Here is a 20638-nt window from a genome sequence, read left to right as displayed (position 1 = left end):
TCAGTATCGTATTTTAAAATTGTTTAACCCTTAATTACAGTTGGTAATAAATGATTATCGGTTAAAGCTTAAAGCTTTGAAATTTGAAAACTGATGGTTTTAAAGCCGTTTAAAATTTATTGTTATAGGTAGGTACCTATAACAATAAATTTTAAACAGCCAACGATTTATTTTTAAGATTTTGCCAACAATTTTATTACGTACAGTAGGTACTGTATGTTATAAAATTGTTGGCAAGTCCAAACTGTATAAAGAATAACTTGTCTATATCTTTAATCCGTCAGTCCTCGGATCACAGACACAATAGAAAATCTATTGTGTCTCGGCCCGATCGGGCCGCTCGGTGGTCAATGGGTTAAAAACAAAACTTGGATTTACTACACATTTAGCATGAAAAAAAGTTTTACCAAGCTTTTTTTCAAACTCCGTTACTGAAGTCTAAAAAGGTCAAGCATAAATAACAGAATTTCCTATATTTCATTAGATTTAGAATCACGTAGGCTTCAGTAAGTTCCGAAGGTTGGGTCCTGTCACACCTGATCAAGGTATATTTAATGTTTAAACTAAAGCCCCGGAAGAGATTTAAGAGAGGTTTCCTAAGAAAATGGGAAAGTAAAACATGTGAAAAAGGCAAATCCTTGTAAATTGCCAAATTTGTAAAATAAAATTCTTTTATATAAATGAGGATACTTTAAAAGAAATACATTAATTGTATGTTCTCTATGAATTATTTTGTCATAATAACTATCCTATTGTTATATTTTGTATTTATTTTGAAATATAATGCTTATGAAAAATACACTCAAGAACATAGTCGTCGTTTCAACCGTGGGACGTACACTGCTGGACAAAGGCCTCCCTCTAGGATTTCCAGTACGACCGGTTACAGCCGGCCTGCATCCAGCGGCTCCCTGTCACTCGCTCAGGTCGTCTGTCCATCTTGTGGGAGGACGTCTCTCGCTTCGTCGTCCAGTTCATGAATAATGAATAATTGAAGATGTGCTTTAAATTTAGGTCTTGTGAATGGTGAAACAAAAAACTTGGCTTCGAACCCATTTCTATCAAATTTCTACTGATCTAAAGAAAGTAGAATATCGATACAAAAACTTTGCATTACGATGATTCAATTTAATGTTTAAACAATTGATTTGTTAATGCATACATCTAGCAATTAATTCCCAATAATTATTAATCATTTAAATTAACAATTACTATTCCTGTTTGTTGATTGATAAAGTGATTAAATTCAAGAGACGTTTGACAACATTATACTAATCCTGGATAATCTGGTATGATCTTGTGTAAACTACGGAATTAATTTACCTGTTCATGAATTATTAATTGATATTATCACTTTCAAGTAAATGTATTATTTTTACTCTATGTTTATTTTATAGTTTTGGTAAACAATCAAATCCTCTTCCTCAATTATTTAAGAAAAAAATGTTTCTGTCTGATGGCTATTTCTTTACTAAATGTAGTATATAAGTAGTAAAGTAGGTAGGTATCTATATTGATTTATAAATTAAAATTTGATCATTCTGTCGGCACCTAGTGGGTCACGAGTGGGTGAGTTGGTTAGGCATCAGCCCCGATTTGGCGCGAAGGGATGCGGGTTCGAGTCCCACCTCGTGATCAAATTTTTCTATTCTTTATAAATTTATATTTATAAAGCATTTGAATGCCGTAAAACCAAAAACATCAAATTCAGTTAGGTATCTGTTTGAAATTGATTCCTACATCAATCGTCGTCAATCTTATCAGCTATCAATTGCAATCTAAAGATAGGTAAACTTAAATGTCAAATCAAAAACGTTTTTGCTTTTTCTAGGAAACATTTTTATTTTCATTTGTAAGATTTTATATAAAAAACTAAATAATTTATTAAGCGCAGATCTTCAATTATCTTCTTGAGGTAGTTTTTCTTGTTCGTGTTGTACTTTTAAGGCGTCGTCGTTGTTAATTTTTAATGCTGGCTTTACTTCCTCTGAAAAATAATAGAAAATTACATCTTGGAACCTGGCTTGAAATTTAGTATATGGGGAACTTACCAGGGGTATTATGACCTGTTATTTTCAGACAGTTTAGTCCGTGAATGAAACTGACTGGCAAATTCATATTATGATCACAATAACCAGCCATGGCTAATAACCATTGAATTATAATTTGCCAGTCAGTTCAATTGATGGCGTATACTAGACAGTTCTAGGCGGAATTAACCGTTCCGATTTAAAAAAAATATTTCGGTTTTAGATAGCCCGTTTATCGAGGAAGGCCATAGGCTATATACCGGGTGTAATCGTTAAGTGTGCGCAGGCGATTATTCCGTAACTATTACAGATATCAACTGACTTTGAAAATAATAACTTTTTAAAAATAAAACGAGAATTAATATCCAAAAATGTTACATGAAACGCTCCCTCAATAATTAACGATTACACCCTGTATATCATCACAAGCGGAGCACTGCGGGTAAAACCGCAGAGCACAGCTTGTAATTGATATATTGATTTACGTCACCATGAGTCGACAAACTTACCCGGATCTTTCTTATCCAGATAATGTGGATCGTCCCATTCCTGTCGGTCGGCGCTGACGAAGATCACATAGAGAGTATTAGTGACTATACTCAATACAGCTGCTGATAGAAACACAATTTTCCAACGACTAACATCAGTCTGAAATAAATGAATTATCATTGCTATAGGAATCGCCAAATTTAATCATGCATATTAAATTAATATCATAAAGCCGGGTATCCACTTAGGTTCGCCGTGGATTGCGAACACTGTGTGCTCCGCGAACGTGAACGTGTACAGTGTACACACTTATGCTGCAACATCAGTGCTCCTGTCGGAGCGCTAAATTCCGCGCTCCGGTCTCTAGTACCTAGACACAGACAGACGGTCGGTGCAAACATGCCGCCTCCAGAATTAGTAGGAAGTGCAGCTTATATTTTGATACATTATATTGTGATGGAATACAAACAACCTCCTCGATTTTGGCAAGCTAATATGTATAAGGGAAGAAGAAATAATGAAATAAAAATAATGCATATATTCATCATTTCATCGGACCACTCCATGTTCGCGAACTTAACAAACACACGCTCGCGTCCACGAACAAACTGCGCTCCCCTTTGAGTTCGCGCAAAAAACCGCTTCCAGAGCGCTCCGCCGTGCTCCGATCGTGCTCCAGTCGCGCTCCGCGATCACGACGTATCCATTATGTTTGGTTTGCGGAGCGGGCGCGTTCGCAAACCACGGCGAACCTAAGTGGATACCCGGCTTAAGAGATACAGCATGACGAGTCAATCAAAAGAATGCATGACGAAATTATGTTCTGTCGTGAAACGAAAGTGCTCGGGCGCCAGGCGTACGACAAGCTGCTGTGCATCTAGTAGTTAATCTTAATACTATTATAAAGGCGAAAGTTTGTATGGACTATGGATGTATGGATGTATGGATGTTTGTTACTCTTTCACGTAAAAACTACTGAACCGATTACAATGAAATTTAGCACACATATAGAGGGTAACTTGGATTAACACATAGGATAGGTTTTATCCCGGAAATCCCACGGGAACGGGAACTATGCGGGTTTTCCTTTGAAAACGCGGGCGAAGCCGCGGGCGGAAATCTAGTTATTCTATAGTTACCAATATTTGATAAGTGTACAAATTTTAAATTAAACCTGACACCTGACCTGAAATCGCGTGTAAAGAAGGTTACTATACATAAGGAAATATTTAATCCTGGCAATGCTAATCAGGATAATAAGACAAATTTATGAAATTTCTGTATACCGGTCCTTGATAAATGTACAAAATTTGAATTAAATCCGTTCGTTTAAAGCATAAATTAGTAAACATATATTATATATTATACAATAAGTATATTATACTTACAGGGTCATTCCTTAAAATTAAACTTGTCACAATTGGAGTGCACACAGCACCCATAGCTGTAACAAAGTTTGTGAGAGCAAGCATAACTCCAGCGTAGTTCGGAGATAGATCTAAATGGCTCATCTGAAAATCAAATCATAAACATGTATACTGGCTATAAATAAAGCTCTTGACTCATTTAGAAAAAGGTAGGATATTTTCTTTAGGCATGCTCAAAAGGAAACGAAAATCTTGAACATTAAAGTACAAAATTTGAAATATATTGAGCACAATAAAACTATATCTACGTTAATAATACAAGAAACTCTTCAGATTAAGAGTTTGTTTGTTTGTTTGCTTGAACGTCCTATTTGAAAAAATGCTTATAGTGTTAGATAGCCCATATATTGAGGAAGGCTATATGCCATCATCACGCTAAGACCAAAAGGAGCGGAATAATGAGAGTAATCCGTGAGGTAAAGCTAGTTAAATAATTCATTGTTGTCCTGAACGTATTTTGGCCATAGCAGACCCCTATCCAATTGTAGGATATGGTATCAATTATATCTCTTATTATTTACAGTGCTCCGCTCCTGTTGGTCTTAGCGTGATGATATATACCCTTCCTTGATAAATGGGCTATCTAATACCGAAATAATTTTTCAAATCGGACTAGTAGTTCCTGAGATTAGCGCGTTCAAACAAACTCTTCAGCTTTATAATATTAGTATAGATTAAATCTTATTAAAATGATTATGATATTAAAAATAAATAAATAAGTAAAATAAATGATAATATTCTTACAACATAGCCAGCATTGGTGAATCCGCACAGAGTAAGCGTCACTGTCAACATAACTAAAGCCAAAGTTTTACTATCCGGGCCAATATAGGATAATGCTATTAATCCTATAGTCACACCGGTTATACCTGAAAAAAAAAACAACCAATATAATTTGTATTATCACTACATAGTATAAAACAAAGTCGCTTTCTCTGTCTCTATGTCCCTTTGTATGCTTAAATCTTTAAAACTACGCAATGGATTTTGATGCGGTTTTTTTAATAGATAGAGTGATTCAAGAGAAAGGTTTTAGTATATAATTTATTAGGTTTTAGACAAAGCGGGCGAAGCCGCGGGCGGTAAGCTAGTTGACAATAAATTCAAAGACTAAAATCATTTTAATCGATCATTATAAATGAAATTGATAGTTTTTATCGCGTAAAAATTATTAAATTATTTTATTTGCAACTGAATTAATGAACTCATATAAAAAATAAGTATAAACTATTGTAGAAAATAATATAAAAATATCCAATATGGTGTAAAAATACATTAAAATTCTCTACAAGGACTCTGCGTGTTGGATCTGACCCCACCAAAGGTCCGGGTATCTTCCTTATGGTGGTACCCGTGTATTATGGACAGAGACATAATCCATACTAATATTATAAATGCGAAAGTAACTCTGTCTGTCTGTCTGTTACTCAATCACGCCTAAACTACTGAACCAATTTTCATGAAATTTGGTCTGGAGATATTTTGATACCCGAGAAAGGACATAGGCTACTTTTTATCCCGGGAAAATGACGCAATCCCGGAAATCCCACGGGAACGGGAACTATGCTGGTTTTTCTTTGACTGCGCGGGCGAAGCCGCGGGCGGAAACCTAGTAATATACTTAAATTATCACCATAATCATGCTTTTACTTTAAACATTAATTACAAAATATAGTAATTGACTTACTTATAGTATTGAATAATCGCCGCAAGGTAACTAATCTCAAGAATCCCTTATTGAACATTTTTTCACAAGCTATCGAAGAAACTATGATACCAATTAACATGCCAATATACGGGAGAGCGGATAGCGTTGCACTCTGAAACGAAATCATTTATTCGTATGCAATTGTTTCAATAATAGTTCAGTCAGAAAAGCTTGTTACAAATCAGTAAAGCGCGTCACACACGGTGAAGATACTATAATATTTTATCTTAAGATACTGTAATATTTTATATTTTATAATATTATAGTATCTTCACCGTGTGTGACGCGCTTAATCCTCGAGATAAAATGAAGGAATGAGTAACGCACTATGACTACCAAACTTAAATAAATCAAAATCCTATCAAACATTTTCATTTAATATGACAAAATAACATATTAGTACCACTGCAGTTTAGTTATGTTAATAAATTTAAAATAATTTGGAAAATCCAAAAGTGCACGCCTCATAATTTTTGTAATAAATATTTATTAATTATTATTTTTGTTTATTTAATAACAATTAAACCACATCGAATCAGACCCTGAAAAATGAAAGGGTTCTATTCCTGAGCATACTCAAGCGTAAGAGAAAAAAAAAGACTCGATTAGTAAAGTATTTCGGTCGCTATCGTGTTAACAAGAAAAAGGATCCGCACATACAGACACACGGACGTCCAAGACAGAACTTTTTTAAACTGTTTTTTAACTAGTTTAAATAACAAAAATGACATCAAAAATATCATGAACGTTAAAAATAGTGTTTTTTCTTAATATGTGTGTGTATGTATTATCTTACAAGTGCAATGTATGATACATAAAGACATTTTAAGTTTGAAAAATCAGATGTTTTGCGCGAAGTGACAGTAGTACCCACCTCAACGCTTCGCTTATGAGGCGTGCAAAAATATAAAATTAGGGAAGATCAATTTGTGAAATTGTAAGTATAATATTTTCAAACCTACGAGAACCATTATTAAAGCAGTAAACCGTCATGCTATAGCCTATAATATTGTTAAAACTAGATGATCTGTTTATAAGCAGTAAACCGTCATATTTCCGTCTATAAAGTTATTGTTCCAAAAGTTTGAAGAACATAAAAATACAACAAAAATTTGCAAAAATTTGGTAAAAAAAATAAGATAAACTTACATTAGTCAAGCTGATTTTCAAACCCTTCTCCAAGTAGGTAGGCATGTCAACGAAAAACAGTATGTATACAATGGAACAACCGATATGAGCTGGCAGAACTGCCCAAAATGCTTTTGTGGTCAGAATACGACGCCACGGGGTGTGGAAACTCTGAAAATATTCAAGGGTTATTTTAGAGAATAGGTACTTTTACGATAGTAAAGAGATACTCAAAATCTTACTTATTAGTATATATTATTTTCATGGAATGGAACTAAGTCTAGCCAAGAATAAATATACGGTCTTTTTTACAAATACATCCAGTCCCTAAACGAATATGTCGTTATTTGTACATATACTTATTTTATAATGTATAATGTATTTAAATGTTTGATAATTGTATATTACGTAACTTCAAATAATTATTTGTTTGTGTATTCAATAATACTCATGTTAATATCTTGGATTCGTACCGTCTGTACATATACATCTAATCAAATTGGGTTAGTTGTATATCTAAATATTCTATATCTAATATTTTACCGTATTATTATAATTAAAAATATAATACGACATAATTTAAAGGACATTTTATGTGGAAAATTTACCTATACACCAGGGTAGATAATTTTTGAAACAAAAAAAAATCGCAGTAGGATGAAACCCATTAGAAAAGGATATGATAAAAATGTAAGGAAAAATAAATTACGGTCAATCGGAGTTCGGGAAGTGGGAGGGGGGGGAGCTTTTAAGAGAAAAAAATGGTTTCTCTCGATTTCTCGATAATAATAACACCTGCTAATTTTTTTCTACATATTTTAATTGTACAGACATCACTTTTCCACAATTTTATTATATGTATTGCTTCACAAGCATTGGCAGACGACAAGCGCTTGTCGCCATCCGTCGCGATTTGAACTGAGCGTTCCCACGGCATGTGTGCGTATGGCAAGCACTGGCGAGCGACAAGCGCGCCGATTCCCATGGCATGTGGTGTGGTGTGGCGCGGTCGGATTTGTGAAGCAAACATGTCGTGGGAATCAGGCTTTAACTTAATTTTTATTCACCCGCATCAGTGCCACCTAAAAAATCTTTATATCGAAATTCGAGCAAAGTTAAGAAAATGAGAAATAAGAGTTCTCAAGGATCGTTAGAGATAAGAGGCTTACTATTGATCGAAAACAACATGTGTTATGCCGAACCTGAAACCGCTTCACAACGAGAATTGCGGCTCACAGCTGACCGCGAACGGCATGTACTATCCTGTGAGACCGAAACCTTCACTGAGAGGGTATAACGTCTCACAGCTGATCGCAAATGGCATATTGTACTATCCCGTGAGACCGAAACCCTCACTGAGAGGGAATTACGTCTCACAGCTGATCACGATCGTCATATTTTATCTCGAGAATCTGAAACTTTTACTCAATATGAAGACAAATTTGACAAATAATAGGGTGCACCATAATATTATTCGATCTCTCGAAGATGAACATGAGCATAAGCAATGACTAGAGTAGGGACGCGAATATTACCATTATTTGAGACAAGAACGATTAATAAGTTTGTTTAATGAAAGATTAAGAATTGAAACTATTGGTCTCTTGAAACGGACGAATAGCGAGAGGCCCGTCTTACTGCAGACAGATTTCGACATAAGTAGTCTTAATGACTTAGAGGTAAACATAGAAGATCAATCTACAAATTCGGTGGTGTGGTCCGACAAATATAAAAGTGGGTTTGCTTATAACCTCACAATTGATTACCTACAGATCATCTTCTGTATAGGCGATATTAACGTAGTATGTTCTTTTTGTAATGCTTTAAAGTGGAGTAAGGAGTCGGCTTTCGTTTGAAGATACGCCGGAACCTTTGAAATCACTACTTTTAAGTTTTAGAGGAACATGTGCAATCTAAACAGTTCTTAGACAATATTAGCTCTTATAGTATTGCGTTTTAAATGATCCTTTGGTGCTCAACAATTATCAGATGCTCCTTTCATTCTTACTTTTAAGATACAAGGTCAAGTTTATCATTTGATAGGATCCCTTTTGCCTGAAGGCCAACCTAAGTTTCTTTAAATATATTTTGTATTCGACTACGACGAATAATCGAATACAAGAAATCAATATTTCTCGAATTTAAAATTGAACACATTTCACAATTTTAGAACATGTTAATTCATCAGGTTAATCCGTATATATGCGTTTTAAATCGACATTAGAAGCTTTTCCTCAAGATGGTGATATTAATATAAAATTGGTATAAATGCCGATAGACGGAAGTCTATCAGCACTCAGGAATTCCCTGAGCGTGTTATAACGCCCAGGCCACAGTATTACAATTTTTCCTACAGTAGGGCGACGAATGTATTTTCGCATAGCAACGGAGGGGAACTCGTGGGGGGTAAAGTGACGCGGGCCACGTACCACAAACATGCTTAGTTTGTGGTACCGAGCGCGAAAGAAAGTCATCGTGTTTTTAGTAAAGTTACTATGTAAACTAACGTAATTTATTACTTAGGTACATATTCTATAATGGTGCGCTCAAACTGTTAATCTACATTTAATTTAGATTATTATTTTAATTACTAAGAAAAGTAGAATTTAAATCACATTCATTCATGTTTTCCTCAGATATTCGATGTCTATGATTTTCGATGATTTTAAGATTTTCTTATCAGAGTATTCAATTTTAATGTAGTTAAATTTTATAAGAGACAATTAAGAACATTCAAAAATAAAGTGTCACGTATTTTTTTTAAACGACGAATGACGAAAAACGACCGAATCGCGGACGAAGTCGCGGGCAACAGCTAGTTATTATAATATAACTCTAGATAACAAAATACATCTACTTCATCCTTATTCATCACTACCAAAAGTGAACTGAATAAAATGATTCAGCAATAAATTAGGGTGAGCCAAATTTAGTTTCAGTCAGTCAATCCCATCTACCTATGCTTAGACTTTCTTAAATAGATAGAAAGAAGGTTCTTATATACTATTTTTAAGTTGTATGCTTCCTTAATACAAAATACTTACTTTAGAAGTGGTCGTGTTTAGACCGCTCTCGATATATTCCTTCTCCCTATCTGACATAAGACGATGCTGGCCCGGAGTACTTGCAGCAAAGAAGTGCCAAATCAAAGCGTTCGCGAACATTATAGCAGATATTGTGTAGAATATTAACTTCCAGCCCATTGTTGATGCAGCTAGTATACCAGACAGAGGCATTGCTATAACGATGCCTATTTGGCTACCTGTTACAAAAATATGTGTTTTTCTTCATGCAATATATTCGATGATTGTTCAAAGATATTTATTTATTTATTTATTTATAACTCTTTATTGCACAAACTAAAATATGACAAAAATAACATTAATACATAAGAAAGACATAGTTTGTACAAGAGGCGGCCTTATTGCTAAGCAGCAATCTCTACCAGGCAACCTGATGGAAAGGAAATGTATGAAGTTAAGATACTATGATAACAAAAACTATGATAGACAAAAATAGAAATTCTCATGAACTGACTTTTAAATGAACCTTTTAGAAAGTGTCAAAATTCGCTCAGTAAAATTTTCAGACGATTCCAATATTTAAGTCTATAGAAAATTAAACAGGACTTATGAAATTACCAAAACAATCCATACTTTAACTGTCTTCTTACAAGAATGAGTACAGATGATAAAAATCCTTTTCCAATTCAAACTTAATGGCGGTTCGAAAGTTAGAAGCGAGTGCGCACAGGTCCCTTAACGTCCCGCTAATACCTTAAAATTGTTTCTGCGCATCGGATCGTACGATGTTCCGAGCCGCCATTAAACTTGAATCGTACTATAATTTACATGAATGCCTTAAACACGTGTAAAACTATATTATTATGACCATATTGACGTATCCTTTTACCTGCATATACAAACCCCGTGTAAGATGTCCTCTCATGACTTGGCAGCCATCGTCCAAGCAGCGTTTGAGTTGCTGGGTATAAACACGCTTGGCTCAAACCCATGACCATTCTGCAGGCACATACTATTTTCCAGCCACCCTGGAAGAAATGTATATTGTATGAGTAATGTATTAAAGAATGTATCATCATCCGAACCGCGAGGGACTGGAACATGCTTCCTGAGTATGTGTTCCAGCGAAGAGTGAACGGGTACCTTCTAGGGAAGCGCGCTCCATCATAGGCCACATCTCAGCTTACCATCAGGCGAGATCGTAGTCAAGCGGTTCCCTATCACACACTAAAAAAAAATGTATCCTCACACATAAACGATAGACTATTAGAATTTGTTGTTCGTCGATAGATAGATACCAAAAATGCAATACAATGACAAAACAGAAAGCGGTCGAAATAGAAATGGTACCCACAAGAAAACAGTGGTAATAGTTTTATATTCTTTTTATGATTTGAAATTACTTATTAATGCAGCCTACTTTATGTAATATGTACTTTATGTATGAGTTTATACATTTTAAAATATCGACTTTACCATAAAATTGATTTAAAAAACGGGAATACTTACAAATTATTTTTTGCTTAGTAATTTTAGTTACCGCAGTTACCGGTATCATGTAGCACCAAAATAACGAGAATAGCACGATAATTTGAGTATTATTATACCATTCCTACACCAGGAGCTGATAGAATACTCACCACTTTAATAACCGAAGGTAGGAAGCCACAAATGAATCCACTCGTGAGTAAAGCGACCATCAACACCAGTTTCCCGCCAAACCGCTTGGACAGGAGACCAGCTGGGATCTGCATGATCATGTAGCCCCAGAAAAACGAGGATAGTATGAGTCCTTGGGTCTTCTTGTCCCAATTGTATATCTGGAATTATTGGTTAAAGTTATCTTTGAACAGTTTTGAGCTTTGAGATTTTTCTCATTGTGTATGTGCTATCTCTATATAAATTATCTATATATGAGGAAGAAACGGTTAATAAAAGTACAACTTAAATGCATGACATGGTAAAGACGAGCCAAACGACGCGTGACGGGCACTACCTACCTGCCCCCCTAGACAAGTGGCTTTCTATTAGCGTAAAGTTCAATAGAATAGATTATGAATGTATGAGATTGACGTTTGATTACGATGACGACGACGATTGATTACGTCAATCTCATACATTCATAATCTATTCTATTAAACTTTACGCTAATAGAAAGCCTGTCTAGGGGGGCTGTTCTCGAACCGTTTTGCTGGATTTTTGACCACTTATCACTCTGGTTTGGTTTAAACCAGATGAACTAAATATACATATCTTATAAGCTATAGAGATTGTTAAGTTATTGCTTGTAGAGTTAAACGCTTGGCTCTACATTCAATCTCATAGGTTTTTTATAGTGCAAACGATTCTTGGCAACATTTTACATGAAAATATTTTGGTGAAATCGTTAACCGTAGTTATGACTTGACCAAATACTTTATTTAACTTACTTTACTTTAATCCTTACGTATATTACCTATTATAAAATTATGATGTTTTTCCTTATAGGCCTCGAATACATTGATAAAACTTTTTACACAGCATTTATCAAAGAATAGTTGTGATTTTAAATTAACTAAATTACTTTAAAATATTTGTTTAGATCTATAATGTAGCGACATGCTTACCTCAACCTTGGAATCTTTTTGTCTGTTTGTATCCGTCATAGCCAGAACCGCTACGCCCATACTGCCGCGTGCGATAAATAACGTCATCATATTCATGCACATGCATAGAATTTGTAAATGTCGAATTCCAAATCCATACTCTGTTAAAAAATTAAAATATTTTCGAAATGAACGATGGTAAAAAGAATTAATGAAAACGTTTTATTTTTAACTTTCCTGGCCAAAAATATGAATAAAGAGCAAACGAAATATCTATCTTACAAAATATGCAAAAAAAAAAAAACAGACTTTAAAATAATTATTATATAAATATACTAGCGGTCCGCCCCGGCTTCGCCCGTGGTACATGTTTACGTTTTCTCTGCATAAAAACCATCCTCGTACTTCAAGGAATATAATAAAAAAAGAATTATCGAAATCGGTTCAGCCGTTCTCGAGTTATGCGCTTACCAACACATTTTGCGATTCATTTTTATATATAAGAAGATACAGTGTGCACAATAGTAATTAGTTTTAAATTTCGACTTGTAAAATATATAATTATTAGATTTCCGCCCGCATCTTCGCCTACGTTTTCAAAGAAAAACCCGTGTAGTTCTGATTCTTGAAGGATTTAAGGGAAGCCTATGTCTTATTCTGGATCTTCAATCTTCAGCATGCAGCCACATACCAAATTTCATTGTAATCGGATAAGTAGTTTTTACAGGAAAGAATAACAAACATCCATCCATCGCATTTATAATATACTAGCTTTCCACCCGCGGCTTCGCCCGCTTTGTCTAAAACCTAATAATTTATATACTAAAACCTTCCTCTTAAATCACTCTATCTATTAAAAAAACCGCATCAAAATCCGTTGCGTAGTTTTAAAGATTTAAGCATACATAGGGACATAGCGACAGAGAAAGTGATTATGTAACATATTACAATATCTAGAGTAATGTACCTAAAACCTACGTCCTACAAAGCGAAAATCCATACTAATATTATAAATGCGAAAGTAACTCTGTCTGTCTGTCTGTTACTCAATCACGCCTAAACTACTGAACCAATTTTCATGAAATTTGGTATGGAGATATTTTGATACCCGAGAAAGGACATAGGCTACTTTTTATCCCGGGAAAATGACGCAATCCCTGAAATCCCACGGGAACGGGAAATATGCGGGTTTTTCTTTGACTGCGCGGGCGAAGCCGCGGGCGGAAATCTAGTTTACTATATAGATACTTTTGTATACAGTAAGAGGTAGGTAGGGAATAAAAATAAGTACAATAATAAAGATTATTTTTCCGACCCAAATATCGACCAATAGAATTGCACCATTCGACGTCACGTGGTACAACCTACATGGTATTATACTGATAATTTTTTGAAAATTTTCTCTGGTCGTTGACGTCAAACTGACAGGTTGAATTCAATTGTGAAATTATTGGCCGACATTTGGGACGGAAAAATAATCCCCCGAATACCACACGAGCTTCAAAATTATCTGGCATTTCCCTCAAGGTTCCCTGCAAACAAATAAAGTCGTCAAGTTTTTCAGGAAAAATCACTCGCGCTTCGCGCTCGTGATTTTTTAACCTTGACTTAAAACTTGACTCCTTCATTTGTTTGCAACGAACCTATCGGAAAATACCCGATAATTTTGAAGCTCTTGTGGTATTATAAGTGATAATTTTTTGAAAATTTTCTCTTGTCGTTGACGTCAAACTAACAGGTTCAATTCAATTGTGAAATTATTGGCCGACATTTGGGACGGAAAAATAATCTCCCGAATACCACACGAGCTTCAAAATTATCTGGCATTTCCCTCAAGGTTCCCTGCAAACAAATAAAGTCGTCAAGTTTTTCAGGAAACGTCAAGTTTTTTTAACCTTGACTAAAAACTTGACTCCTTCATTAATTGTTTGCAACGAACCTATCGGAAAATACCCGATAATTTTGAAGCTCTTGTGGTATTATAAGTGAATATTTCTGGAATATAAGCACGTAAGCTTAGTTTATGTTGTCATGTTTATGACAATTTCTCTCTTTTCCACTTATTTCTTAATATACATACTTGCCTCGTATAAATGACACTATTTTGTATCAGAAAAATATATTTCCCAGAAATATATTATGATTTTATTGGACACCAAAAAACAAAGAAATAATCAATCCTACTAATATTTCCTAGTTCCTACTAAAATATTATAAAATATGCGAAAGTTTGTGAGGATGGATGTATGTATATGTATGTTTGTTACTTTTTCACGCAAATACTACTAAACAGATTACAATTGAATTTAGCACACGTTTCTAGTGGTATCTTGGTTAACACATAGGATAGGTTTTATCTAACGGGTACTATGCAGGTTTTTCTTTGAAAATGCGGGCGAAGCCGCGGTCGGAAGCTATTTCTCATTCTATAATCAGAAGCACGTGCTAAAAGTTACCCGCCCCGGCTCCGCACGGGTGAAATGCTGATACTAAATAGACTACAGAAAAACTGTGAATGTTGCGTTGTATATAAAAACATAGCGGCCCGCTCCAGCTTCGCACGGGTATAAAACATAATAAATAGCCGGGCGGCCGGGCGGGCTATCTATTAAAAAAACCGCATCAAAATCCGTTGCGTAGTTTCAAAGATTTAAGCGTACAAAGGGACATAGGGACATAGGGATATATGGGCATAGGGACCGAGAAAGCGACTTTGTTTTATACTATGTAGTGAAGAACGATCGAGGAGGAAAAATAAACCCCTTTAAATTTATTTAAAACGCAATTTATTCGACATGTAGAACATTATATAAATGGATAACACAACATTTATTATCATATAACAAATAATAATCATTGTTTGAAGAAAAAAAATATTTACCTACTTATGTGATCTTAAATTATGTAACTTAATATGCGATAATGTTGAAAAAGTATTTTCACACAGTCATCAAAAATATTTAGTAGATAATTTTGTTGAGGTCTGATTATGTAAATAAAAAAGAGCGTGTGTGCCGAGCACACGTGTCAGAAGTGAAACTTCTTTGGCAAGATTTGAAGATACCAAAACCGTCGCTTTACTCCATGACGAGATGGTATTGCTATGACTCGACCTTGAAATTTTATTTTAAACGCTCCCAAGGAAATTTCATTTCAAAAAGAAACACGTGTATTCAATTTTGGAATTTGTAATTTTTAAAGAATAGAAAAAATTCGATCATGAGGCGGGATTCGAATCCGCCACTTATACACATAAAATGGAAAAGACATACCTAATAAAATTCGATTGCTCTGGTGGGATCATAAAATAAATATTAAATAAATATTATAGGACATTATTACACAAATCGACCTAGTCCCACAGTAAGCTCAATTAAGGCTTGTGTTGTGGGTACTACGCGACGATAAATATAATATTTAATAAATACATATACATATATAGATAATAACACCCAGACCCAAGAACAAATAATTCAGTTCATCACACAAATATTTACCCTGACCGGGGATCGAGCCCGGGACCGTCGGCTCAGTAGGCAGTTACTTTACCACTGCGCCAACCGCGTCGTCATGGATGGCTGAATTCATTAGGCGTCCACCCCGGATTGGCATGAATGACGCGAGTTCGAATCCCGCCTCGTGATCGAATTTTTTCTATTCTTTATAAATTTATATTTATAAAGCATTTGAATGCCATAAAACCAAAAATCTCAAATTCAATACCACTAAATTGATAAAGTTATTGTCATAGCACACTTACATTCAAACACACAGAAAAAGATCACTTGCTGTCTGACAAAATGGGTAAAAATAAGCACACATTTGATTATGGATAAAATTTATGAACTAAAAGCAATATGGCGCATTTAAAATTAATATTTTTATGGGATATTTAATAATTATTTCACCAAGCCTATATATATATAATACTTACTTTGTACTTTTTCTTCGCTCATTTTATTTAAAATCACAAATATCACTATTTCGTGCTACTGTCTGATTCTGATTGAGTAATTTGTTAATATACAAAACCCGAGTTTAACAAACATCAAACAAATGTAATCCATATTACAATAAGATAAGGGTAGAAATTGTCTATCGCAGTTGATTCAAGATAATTTCTAAACTAATAAGAATCAAGGAACTCTATTGTCAACAAGAAATATTACGTATGTGTGATTAATTTAACTAAAATTTGCGACTCTGTCTGCAGTAATTGTACAACAATTTTTACAATTATTATACATAAGCTGGGTTTGATCCTACTAATCCTACTAATATTATAAATGCGAAAGTTTGTGAGGATGTGTGTATGTGTGTGATTGTTACTCTTTCACGCAAATACTACTGAATCGATTACAATGAAATTTAGCACACATCTTAATATATATTATAAATCTCGTGTCACAATGTTTGTCCTCAATGGACTCCTAAACCACTTAACCGATTGCAATAAAATTCGCACACCATGTGCAGTTCAATCCAACTTGAGAGATAGGATAGTTTAAACATGTAGGTACCACGGGCGAAGCCGGGGCGGACCACTAGTATCTCTATAATATGTAACCTATCCTATGTGTTAATCACACAGGATAGGTATGGATTAACACATACGATAAGTTTTATCCCGAAACTACGCTTTATGCGGGTTTTCCTTTGAAAACGCGGACGAAGCCGCGGGCAGAAATCTAGTAATTTATAAGTAAATTATTTTCGACTCATAATGTTATGGTACCTCGACTCAATGGGCAGCGAGGCGAGTAAAGGCAACCACGATATAGTAGAGGACCTAAATGTGTATGATCGACCGTCATTGTATGTTTATTGGTTTATTCATAATCAACGTAATTATTTATTTATTTATTATTTATTTTTTACATACATAGATTCCTTACAGCTATTTGTATTACAATATTTATCATTAACTTTAACAAAACAATACGCGAATAAAAAGGAATACCAATAATAAGACAATTAATGTGACAGTAGTTTTACATTAATAATTATAACAATGATAAAGTGGAAAAAAATTTTTTTTTTGGACATGATATACAAAAAAGAGGAAAACGTACACATTATAATATAATGTTTGGTATGGATGTGTGAATGTGTGTACTGTGTAGTGTATAATGGTGTAGTGTGGTATGTGTAAAGGTATAAACTAAGAAATTATTGAATTGGTGAATGGTGATGTCTGTTACTGCTTTTTTAAAGCTGTTACGGGAGAGATGAAATATGTCAACACTTGAGAATTTCTTGTTGTAAATATCAGGTAAACGGTAGAGTGTAGAATTTTGCAGGTGTTTGATTGAAGCGAGGGCGAGGTAATGGCGGCAAACATAGATCATTTGTTGGGCAAACGCTGCCTGCCCATTGTGTAGAATATATTCTTCTGACTTCTGTGTCTGCGGTTGAGTTGTACTACAATTTTTACAATTATTACTTAAGATAGAGGTTTGATACTTTAGATGTACCGTACCTAAATTGTTTTCGACTCATAATATGGTACCTCGACACAAAGAGAAAGTAAAGGCAACCACGATAGTGTAGGGGCCTAAATGTCTATGATCGACCGTCATTGTACATGTTTATTCCAAGAAGGTTTATTCATAATCAATGTAATGGCGGCAAATAGACGATCGCTTGTTGGGCAAACGCTGCCTGCCCATTGTGTAGATATAGGTATTCTTCTGTTTCACAATGTCTGCGGTTGAGTTGTACAACAATTTTTACAATTATTACTTAAGATAGAGGTTTGATACTTTAGAAGTAAATTGTTTTCGATTCATAATATGGTACCTCTACATAATGGGCAGCGTTAGGCGAGTTGAGGCAAACACGATAGTGTAGGGGCTGATCACTGATCGGCCGTATATAGTATTATAACTAGTGGTCAGCCCCGGCTTCGCCCATGGTTCATATTTAGTATCCTATGTTCTTCTCCTGGCTCTAAACTACCTCCCTGCCAATTTTCAGCTAAATCGGTTCAGCCGTTCTTGAGTTATAAGACGTGGAGTAACTAACACGACTTTCTTTTATATATATAGATTGACGTAATGGCGGCAAACATAGACGATCATTTGTTGGGCCAACGCTGCCCATTGTGTAGAATATATTCTTCTGTTTCACTACATTCGTTATTGCTGTCCCGCTCCTATTGGTGGTAGAATGATCTTTCTTGATACATGGACATTGGACTATCCGACCCAAAAATAATATGTATTTCAATACATACTAGCACCTACTTTCTAAGACTAGCGTACCAACTAAGCAATCCAACAACAAGTTTAGAATATTATATTTTGTATAGATATTTCCATAAATACCACCCCCTATTTTACCCTCTTCAAGTACCTTCTAGTCCCTTTGAATATTCTCTATGAGGTCACGGATGACATTTCGACTGGCTGTTGTCTTGAAATTTGACGTAACAATAGATAAATATTCTAAAGGATTAGGTAATTAAAATACTCAAAATTCCTACTAAAATTCGCACACCATGTGCAGTTCGCTCCAACTTGAGAGATAGGATAGTTTAAACATGTAGGTACTACGGGCGAAGTCGGGGTGGACCGCTAGTTATTTTATAAAAAAATCATCTGAATAATATTAATTAAAGGCTCCTTAAACGTATAACGACCTGGTACATTGTTTTGAATTTCAGAGCGCTATGTAAACAATTTTTGCCAGTACTACCCTCATTATCTCTCTCCATTTTTACTGCCCTGGTACATTGTTTTGGGTTACGGGACAGTTTGTAAACAAAGGGCGTGGCTTGTGCAACTATCTCGTTCCTTTTATCTATAGTAAAATATTTCGTAATGTCCTTATTTGAAATACTTACAAAAAATAAAAATTACATATATAAAAAATGAATTGGCACCCCAATGATGGGGATACGTTACTTAAATTATTATCGTATAAGGAGGTAGCACCGTTTCACTTATTCCGATGACATTTTAATTATTTTGAAATAAAAAATTGCGTATGGCACCTAGTTAACAACGAAAAAAACGTCTTGCAATAAAAAAATTATGTCTGATGGATCTATCTAAAGGCAAAAGATTAAAAATTACGCGTTAATAAATGACTTTAAAGTTAAGTATATTTTCCTGTGCGCACTAATAAACGCAACCACTACCGCCAGCCAGACAGCCCGGACTCTAACCGAAATAGCAAGAGAAATAGTATATCAAAAATGTTGTGTAGTTTTATGAAACCACGGTAAAAGTGAAACTGTTCGAACGGTTCCGAACACTGCTTTGTGTAGCGCATGTCGCGTGACGGTCGGCTGCCGAGTAGGTATACACGCGACATGCGCTACACAGACCAAACAGTTTGAGACGATGTAATAAAAGTTTCACTTTAAAACCCAACTATACTAAAATATTTTTTTTAAAACGTTGCTAGACCCCGTACCATTATACTCGAGACCTTGGTTGAAAAGGAACTTTTGAAACTATGATCTCGATCCTCACAATGTAATATTTTTTATAAATTATATTTTCTAAATATGTAGTACTAGAGGTCCGCCCCGGCTTCGCCCGTGGTACATATTTCGCAATAAAAGGTAGCCTATGTCCTTTCTCGGGTATCAAAATATCTCCATACCAAATTTCATTCAAATTGGTTCAGTAGTTTAGGCGTGATTGAGTAACAGACTGACAGACAGAGTTACTTTCGCATTTATAATATTAGTATGGATTTATCATAGCCATCATGTATAGCGTCTAATAAAACGTATCTAAATAACTTTTATATTAATCTGTAGCATGTAAGTAGAAAGTATACAAAGTAAGTGATGTTGTAGATAATTTACCCTTGAAATTTTTATCAATTTTGTTCAGAAGAAAAGTCACGCGTGTTCGCTTATCTTTATTGCGATTCAACTACATAGACACAATATAATTTATTGAGTCTGAATTGCACACAGCAAAGTTAAGGGGAGGCTTTGCAGTCTCCCTGTAATGCATGTTCGCCTGGTACTTGATGTTTTGATTTAGACTGCAACTACGAAATCACCCTGAAGCTCTTGTGAAATATTTATGTGTAAAAAATTGTCAAAAAAGTTACTCAACCACTCTTTAAATATAGAGAGTTTCTTGTCTAGGTTCTATTACAGTTGAATCTATGAAGAGTTTGTTTGTTTGTTTGAACGCGCTAATCTCAGCAACTACTGGTCAGATTTGAAATTTTTTTCGGTGTTAGGTAAAAGATAAATAATTTTTACAAAATTAAAATTTCACAT

General features: G+C 34.8%; 1 protein-coding gene across 1 annotated transcript; it reads right to left on the bottom strand.

Moving 5' to 3' along the window:
* Positions 1-1854: 1854 nt before the first annotated feature.
* On the bottom strand, positions 1855-16387 carry LOC149483166 (putative inorganic phosphate cotransporter). The gene is made up of 11 exons (XM_089702110.1): positions 16325-16387; positions 12412-12551; positions 11446-11625; positions 10695-10833; positions 9827-10044; positions 6804-6953; positions 5634-5766; positions 4691-4815; positions 3908-4030; positions 2540-2678; positions 1855-1987 (listed from the first exon to the last, which is right to left on the bottom strand). Exons 1-11 carry the CDS (start codon positions 16344-16346, stop codon positions 1899-1901), a joined length of 1458 nt encoding a protein of 485 aa, XP_089558236.1. The 5' UTR covers positions 16347-16387; the 3' UTR covers positions 1855-1898.
* Positions 16388-20638: the final 4251 nt, after the last annotated feature.

This window comes from Colias philodice, chromosome 13 (genome assembly GCF_061535455.1).
Source record: "Colias philodice isolate Cphi_HAF_F1 chromosome 13, ilColPhil1 Martin Lab GWU primary, whole genome shotgun sequence".
Lineage (NCBI taxonomy): Eukaryota > Metazoa > Arthropoda > Insecta > Lepidoptera > Pieridae > Colias > Colias philodice.
The sequence above is the reverse complement of the archived record's forward strand: the minus strand, read 5'-3'. Positions and strand labels throughout refer to the sequence as shown.

Coding starts and splice junctions, on each gene's coding strand:
- LOC149483166 (XM_089702110.1), bottom strand. CDS start 16,346: ATGAGCGAAGAAAAAGTACAAA. Junction 2,679..3,907: donor TAATTTTAAGGAATGACCCT/GTAAGTATAATA, acceptor CATTTATTTCAG/ACTGATGTTAGTCGTTGGAA. Junction 1,988..2,539: donor TCTGGATAAGAAAGATCCGG/GTAAGTTTGTCG, acceptor ATTATTTTTCAG/AGGAAGTAAAGCCAGCATTA.